At 40.8% G+C, this 8,764-nt stretch overlaps 1 protein-coding gene across 1 annotated transcript in view; it reads right to left on the reverse strand.

The window, feature by feature from the left end:
* Positions 1-8,764, reverse strand: part of NCOA2 (nuclear receptor coactivator 2) — a 163,515-nt gene that overhangs the window by 84,602 nt on the left and 70,149 nt on the right. The window contains exon 2 of the mRNA XM_023533293.1: positions 1,178-1,282. Coding sequence (XP_023389061.1) covers positions 1,178-1,263 — 86 coding nt within the window. The 5' untranslated portion in view covers positions 1,264-1,282. The remainder of the gene's footprint in view (positions 1-1,177; positions 1,283-8,764) is intronic.

The following is an 8,764-nucleotide window of genomic DNA, read 5'->3' on the forward strand; positions in this document are numbered from 1 at the left end:
TTTTCTTTCTCTTCTTCTCTTAATGACTTTTCCTAGTCCTCTTCCCTGCTGTTCCCCATCTCATCATTCTAATGGCCGTTTAATAAAAGTTGCTGTTTTTATTTAAATTTTAAAATCATTTATGTGGTTTAATTCATCAGGCATGATCTTTTCCTTCTGCCTTTGTCCCTATTTGCTTAGTTCTCATCCCTCAATATGGGAAACAGCTCTTAAGTGTTTTTTAATTATTCTAAAACAATACAGAATAGATTCCTGTTTTCTTTATATAAACAGGTAATACTCCATCAATACTATCTAAATCTTGCCTTTTCTCTGTAACAATTAAGAGATTTTTGCTCATACCAATCCATAAAGAGTGTCCTCGTCCTTTCTCATAATAACTAGTACTGTGTTCCAGATTATGGATGTTTGAATAGCTTAAATAGCTGCTTAAATAGTTCCCTACAAACACTTAGGTTTTTCCTAATCTTTTGCAATTATGAACACTGATGTAAGAAGTAACCTCATACATACATCATTTTGCATGTGTAAATATATGTTGTTGGAAAATTTCTATAAGTGGAACTCCTTGTTCAAAGAGGTTGTGCATTTATAATTTTAAAAGATACTAAATATACTAAAAGATACTAAATTATGCTGCATGGAGGTTATAGCAATTCATACTTCCGCCCATGATATATGACATAAAACTTGCTTTAAAATTATTTGTTTTATTCACTGAAGAGACAATCTTTGTCACCAACTGAAAAGCAAGTGGATTTAACATTTCATGTCTTGCTCATTAGAAAATAAACCAGAACAAAACCTAGTATAAATTTAACACCAGATGTTTTTACTACGGGATCTTCTTGCCTTTATGACGTTCTGTGATCTAACAGAAAAGAAAAGGTGAAAAACTCAAGATTACAGAACAAACTGGTTGTAAGAGTCGAGTACACATGGGATATCAGAAAAATGTAGCTTTCTTCTTCTTAGAAAGAATAGTAAGATCTGTAACTGATTAGCATCTCCAGAATGTAAGCTAAATGATACATATTCAAAGCTTTAACGGTTAAGGAGAAAAACCAAGCCCCGTATTAAATCAGGTGCAAAGGCAATGCCACAGTATTGCAGAAGCGCGTATGTGCAGGTGGCTCTCACGGGCCACACTCATTCTGCTTCTCAGCAAGATTCTAACCTGGGTCCAAGCTGGTCAGGGCATTCCTTGCGCTTTCTTGTCTCTGCCCTGGATGGGTCAGAGGTATTTTCTCCCATCCCACTCATCTTGAACACATATCAGCAACTAAAACAGAAAAAAAAAAGAGGAGAAAAGTAAAAAAGAGCTGATGATAAAGTGTCTGATCAACTTAACAATGAAAAAACTTTGACTTCAACCAGAAATTTCACAGCAGTAATTAACGCATTGCTTTGATTGACGTGAATGCATAGCTTCTGATGAAAAGGCTGCATTTTTTTTTTTTTTTTACCTTGCTAAAAGGTTAAGCGAATCTAAAGATTAACATTTTAAAAACAAACGAGCCTACCTCACCGGGCCCACACTCTTTAACCAGGAGCTGTATTTCAGCAGCACTGTGAGCCACGACCTGCTAGCCCCGGGTTTCCGCGGCCAGCCTCCAGTTTCAGGAGCGATCTTGCACCATGTGGAAACCACAGGTGTGGTAAAGGGCCCCGCCCAGTCTCTGTTTTGGGTTGGCCAATGTGCAGCCCGTGCTGCAGTAACTCGCCCAGGACAGCCAGCCCCAGGAAGAGGCAGTGCCACCACTAAGCTGATGGTTCCAGGTAGGTTTGACCCTGTCTCCTAGCCCCGCACAAGGTCTCCCTAAGCGTTATGTTCCTGCCACCATGTGGTGGCTCCAGGCCCTCCTCTCCTGCAGTAGCTGTCCCCCTGCTCTGCCCTCAGTGCTCAGTCTCCGGGGCGGCTCACCTCCCGGCGGGGGGTCCTCTCACACATCCTGCCTCCCTTGTTGCCAGCTAACACCTAAGGCCTTAAGATGCACTCAAAATGCCAGGTAACATTATTGACCCGACCAGAAAAGGGCAATTGCTGGCTCCTGCTTGCTGACTTCCTTTTGGTAAGAATATAAAAGGACGTATAATAATAAGAGGATCAGTGTGCTCATGTCGTTCCGTCATTAGCAGAATCAAACAGACACAGAGTTCTAAACGAACTAAACAAAAGGACTAACAAAGACTTTGTGGAAATGGAAGACAGTGGTTACTCAAGGTGCTCAATAATTGCCTAGCCAAAAACAAACAAACAAACAAACAAACAAATAAACAAGGAGGGCAGCCAAAAAAGTTTCAGTCAGCATTTAGAAGTCTTTCCTAGAGTTCCAATTCTATGCTATTTCTCCCTTCCCCTTACAGCCCCCTACCTGCTTCTCAAATTACTTTCACCTTCTTTTACTTTCCGTAGCGGCTTTTCTTCCTTTCCAGATCAGAAAAATCAGAGAGAAGGGCAAATCAGCAGAAGGTCGTGGACGTGAGGAGACGCCACAGAGCAACAGGCTCATCAAGAGGAAGGACAAAGAGGAAGGTGGGCTACGAAATGCCAACGAGACTGACCAGTGCATCACTCACACACCCGTCATGTGGCCCAGCCGCTCCCCTCGCTGTCTTCTGGGACGCACGGTCTCATCAAAACTCTGTCTGATCCAAGGGGACAGAGGAGTTAAATGCTTTTAGGAGTCACGTGGAAGAAGGATGAAGAAACACTGTAGCAGTCAAAGAGTTTGCCTCAATTGTGCATTCTATTCAAGAGGTCACAAAGGAGGGGACAAATCTGAAAGCTAAAGCCTGAGCTTCCGGCTGGTGGGAGCCATGTAACTAAGTCCCAAGGTCCTGTGCCATTGTCACAATTTTGGGCTGATAATAAGCAGAATCTGTATTTAGTTACTATTCATTTAGCATTTACTATGTGCTAAGAAACGTACAGATGTAACTGAATCATCAAAACCAGTCTATGAGAGGCAACAGAGCGGAGAAGCTAATATCCAGTGTCCATGTCCAAGATCCAGCACCTGGCTCGTTGTGGGACCCTAGGAAGTTGCCTTTCATGCCTTAATTCCCTATTCTGTAAAGTGGGGGTAATCATTAGCATCTCCAGCATAGGGCTGGGGAGCAGACTGGCAAACAGCAGAACTGGGTTAACCAGGCACATACACTCCTGCTCTCAACTGAAATGTGACAGCAGAGGGTCTCTCACCAAATAAGCCGGCCTCCCTGTCATCATGGCCTCCCTGTCATCATCTCGCAGTACAGGTCAGATGGGGGAGGGCAGCAAGATGCAGGCTACACGGGCTTCTGTGCCTGACCCCGCCCCCTTCTAAACACCATTTATTTATTCAGAGGCTGCCTGCCGGCCTTTGTAAGTCAGGCTCAGCACTATGAGGAGAAATGTCACTCTTGAGAGGAAAACAGGGTGAGAGGGAGATAAAGTTGTGGATAGGAAAAGCTCCAATAGGTAATATAGGTGGAGGTATAATACAACCACTGTGCCCTCCTCTGAACTGTGACATCCAAGAAAGGACATCCCTCTGGGACGGTGGCTAGGCCTTGAGGGAGGCACGGTGATGGAGGGCAGGGGGGCCGAGGCGTTGCAGGAGGTACAGGAGGACAAAGGGCGAAGCAAAAACCTGACACCAGAACCTTTCTCAGACGGCACCTTACCAACACTTGTTTTCAGTATTTCTCTTGGAACCACAATTCTCATGGTTTCGGTCATGAGCACATAAGAAAAAAAACATCACTCGCCCAATCTACGAGAGTTTTCGACAAAAAGAAATTCCAGGGACTTTTCAGCCTGGAAGCAGCTTTCTATAAATTATAAAAATTTAAAGTTTTATCATTAAAACATACAGTAGGTATACATGATAAGTTTGCTTGATAAAAATGTCTACTCCTCCCTCCCCAAAAGTATTGCCATCTGTATTAAAAAGTATAGTACTATCAGAAAGACCAGAGAACTTTTCGACAGACAAAATAAGCGACTGTTTTACTTAAAGTTGTACATACTCTATTTGGGATTTAACATTAGCATCAGCATCACCTACCTTTAAATTTTCCAAAATATAGATACTGATATTGTAACTCTGTATGAAGGGTCAGGGCTGATATCTTTCAACAAAGGGTCTAGCAGGAGATAAAGGACTGAAGCAAGGAGCTAACGTCTTCTGGTCTAAGTAGAGAAAAACCATTTGAACAGACTGTTTATATTTTACCAGAATCTACTCAAGGCTGGCTCACAAACCACTGTATTTGTAGCTTTAAAACATCATTAATTTCCTTTTGAAGTGCCAAGTTTTCTCTTTTATAAGTATGTGATGATACCTTAAACACATTTCCTCAAAATCTAAAATTTTCAGTTTTATGAACACGCTTCCTTATTTTTCTGTTTGCCACATGTCCCCTTTCTGAGCAATCTTCTCAGACTGTGTATGCCTGATACGTGTTGCCAACCAACCTTTAAAGCAGCAAAGGAAAAAAATGTGTGTGTGTGTGTGTGTGTGTGTGTGTGTGTGTGTGTGTGTGTGTGGTGGGGGTGGGGGGCCAGTCTATGGTAACTGGCCAAGTCAAGGACAGACAGACATCCCCTGCCAACCTCCGCCATCAGGCTGAGGATGCCCCTTCTGAATCACTGCTCATCAACCAAGGTTAAAAAAAAAAAAAAAAAGACTCTCAAGCAAAATAAAAAGGAAAAGGAGTGTATTTGGGGCTGGAGCAGGGAAAGGAGGGGTGAGGGAGGTGGTGACAGGCAGTGCCGGCTCCTGTGCCCCTCCTGCCTGCCACAGGGCCGAAGCAGACACACGACCTGATGCTCTGCTCCTCAATGGACGAACCAAATAGATAACCGCGAACCTCATCAATGAGGTGCTGCAAGAGAGGAACTGGGGTGCCCCTATCTCAGTGCTGACTGATACCCTCACGGCCCGGGGAAGCTCAGCTGGCAGCAAGTGTTAGTATTTTTACAGCAGAACATGCGGCTGGGCGCTACGGGACTTCATTTTTTTCCCCACTCAGTGACAAAGATAAAAACCAGAGACAGACAGATCTATGCCTTCCTGTGGACATGTACACAGAAAAATCATCTAAAATGAACTGTACGGATAGATGAGTTTTAATGCAGTTTTACAGATCAAAGTGAAATGTTAATTTCCAATGAAAAGGTAGGAGATAAAAATACTGGAGGGTAGCACTGAAAGTTTAGAAATTTTATTTTGCGGGCAGGCCTAAACTAGTAGTTTCTTAAAATTTTTGCGTGTTTTCAACATTTACATGAAATTAAAATTCTTGAGTGTTTCACTCTTGATTCTGAAACCGTTCAGTGTAAATCAGAAAAACTGAAAAAGATGCAAGTAAACTCTTGGGTCGTAACTGATGGTAATTACAGTCGTCGAGAACAGTTTCTACCAGATGCTGGGGGTGGGGGAGGGGTGTGAAAGGACCAGACTAGAAAATCAGTTTCAATTTGTCCACCCTTGTAATCTCCAACAAAACAACGATCCTGCTTCCCCTGGGACAGGACACGCTCCCTCACACTCTCTGATACCAGCTTGTATAAACCAGAGTTACAGGACAAGAAGAGCAAGTTGTTTGTCTTTTTTTAAGTAACAATATGCTGGGAGGGGTGAACAATGCCAGTTAAATCCCTTAGCATAAGGACAGAAAGCAAATGAAATGTTAAACCTCAACACAACTTAAAAATGTATTCTTCTTGCGTGAAATTCATCGATATAACTTATAAGGTAACAAAGCTGCTGCTCACAGTATAGCCTCATATCATTAAAGCTAGTTAATCATCCAGAATTCATGTAAATGATAATGTGCATTTTATCTCTTATCAGTACTGGCCATCTTCCAAACAAGGCCTATAAAACTGTCAGATTTATCATACGCTGAACAAATTCAGTTAAAGAATAAATAAGGATAATACTGTTGCTGAAATGCAAACATAATAAGCAGTCAAACATCAGATCTCTATTGCTTAGTTCCAAGAAATATTTTTACAAAGCCAGGCCTTCTCTGAAATTCCTTACTTTGAGATGAAATTTATTATGAAATGACATACAAAGAGTTGTTGAAACAATTTCTCCTATCAATACCTCCCAGCGGAGGGACTGCCCACCCGATGAAGCATCTAGCTCTTGATAGAGACCAGAAAGGTTCCTACAGCTTTTTTAAGGCCCTCCGGGTTCTTCTGCACTCTCTACAAGGGACAGGACATGACACTGTGCTGTCATCTGTAGTCTGATTCTTCACAAACTTTGTAAGACTAAGAAATACTCAAGAAATGTTGAAAGGACACATAAATCTTCATTTAGACACTCTTCCATTTCTATTCTATTAAATTCATTACGAAAGGATACTCTTTTGAGCCCTCCATCTCTCAGAAGTCACCTCAACGTTTAAAGACCTACGCATTCACTATTTCTTTATCACAAGTGAAAACATTTGCTTGTTCTAAACTTGAAACAGTTTCTCCCTCAAAGTATACTGTGTTGCAGGAGAGATCCCTTTATGTTACAAAAGCAAAATTCCTGGGCCCACACTGATAAGTGTAAGAAAACACAGTATCTAATGTTTAAATATACAAAATGTGCTTTAGGATGTAGATGCCTGAGAAAGAAAACAGAGTGGGCCAACCTTGAAAGTCAGCAATATGACACAGCAGTCCGGATATCAAATTGACAAAGGAAGGGAACTACCCCTTTTCAAACAGTGTCAACTGGACAAAATTACCCAAAGCAAACCTTATTTTGGCAAGACCCCGACTTCTGGCAAAAGCTAAATATTCTCTGCAATAAATAAGCAGGCTATGCAAGGATATATTGTTGATTCACACAAGCTAGCAAACTAAGAAGCATCACACTTATAAATACAACATCAGTAGACCTATGTAGATTCACTCAATGAAGGAAAGAGAGCACAGAAAAATTAAACTTTTTCTTTCCACTGGCAAAACAAGTGATGCATTTAACACAGCGATAGAAGATGCTACTCAATATTTCAAAAATTTTAGCTAATAAAACGGTGTATTATTTCCCCCAAAGTATTATTACTTTCTTTAGGTCATAAGGACACTTCTAACTTCATCTTTACAGAATGCTACATTGCTTCTTGCTTTTCAAACAATAAAATCTTAACTAACTTCAGGTATTACAGCGTGTATTTACAGATTCAGGTTCCTGAAACTGCACAGTAATTCGTACAGAGACAGTAGTTAAGAGGCAAAGTTTTAGGAGACTCACTTCATATAAATTCAGAATAAAAGGCATCTTATTTGGAAACAAATTCTCAGTTTAACTTCACAACTTTTGAGCAACTTACTGTATTCTTGACTATTTTTAAATAACTGCAATAAGCTAAACACAAACGACACACTAACAGTTTATAGCTGGACAGGGCACTAAAGAAAATAACATCCTACACCTAGGACTGCTCTTCTATGAGTAACATGGCATCAGCACCTACCTTCTGTGAGGCTGTTTTTTACTCCCTGGAACAGTAATAATGGTGCATAAACGAATGTTTAAGCTAAAAATTCCTTTCTTTTCAGCATGTGCCGCTCTTAGATTTATTTTTGTATAATGGCCTCGGAGTGGTATGTGAGATAGTGACTAGAAGGCATATTCCATTTTCTGACTGAAAGCCAATAATACTCATGAATTTTTTAGCTGCAAGACACTTCAAGATACTGTTGGGGAGACTAACAACGCACGAGGCAGCAAATGGGCGACGGCAGCTCTTTAACGCACGCTGCAGTCATCAAATAAATGCTAAACGCATGTTCCCGGTCACGCCAATGTTTTGGTGTAATATTTCTATCGTCTATATCTCTCTTTAAAAAAATCCTCTCTTAAAGCCTTATCTTAGCAAAATTCAGTGCAGAATATGTAAGTAGCAGAGAGCTGTTCTTAAACTATCATTACCAACAGGGGGGAGATGTCTAGTCTGACATCAGTGGCATAAGATGGTTTCTACTTTCTGAAATCTCATAGGCCAAGTTCCTTAATGTAGCCAGTCACTGGCTGCTTGTATACCCAGCAACGTCAGCCGGTGCTAATATGTCCAGGAATAGCAAGACTAGGTTTTAATAAGGCCTCCAATGAGAAAACATCAAGGGAAGAAGCTGCATTCCTAGCATAACGTAAGCATTTGCTTCCCTTGTCAAGGAGGGTGTATTTAGTCCCTATTTAATATTCAGAAAACCAGTTTTCACTGACGGTTTAGTATTCTGGAAAGAAGTCACCAAACTAAGAACTACAATGTAGTGCTTGTATTTGAATTTCATAACTTGTCCAGATTAAAATTCGGTTCTCTTCCTTTACTCTGAAACCATTTTAAACTTCTTTAGGAGATTAAAAAAACCCTTCCTGATCTATGCAGAAAACATATTGAAATGGCAAGGACAAACATTTGGTACCTATACAAAAAGTATTTTTATTGTTCTAGTTGTAAAAAGTTTTCAAATAGAGTCCTCTCCCAGATAATGCTGTTTGCTTTTTTTTTTTGCTAACATTTATTGAGTACTATACTTACTGAGTTAAGCACTTCGCACAGACACATTTTTGTTTTTCTGTGCACACACACACACACACACAGTCACCCTTTACAGATTATCTAACCTCTCTGACCTGTTTCCATAAGTAACTGGCCCAAGTCCCAGATAATAAATGATAGGGCAGGAGTCAAACGCAGGTGTAATGATAATAACCATCACTTATGGAGCGCGCATCATCCTGGCAGGCATCCTCTACGCCCTGTA

Source organism: Pteropus vampyrus, unplaced genomic scaffold, assembly GCF_000151845.1.
Source record: "Pteropus vampyrus isolate Shadow unplaced genomic scaffold, Pvam_2.0 Scaffold99, whole genome shotgun sequence".
Classification (NCBI taxonomy): Eukaryota; Metazoa; Chordata; class Mammalia; order Chiroptera; family Pteropodidae; genus Pteropus; species Pteropus vampyrus.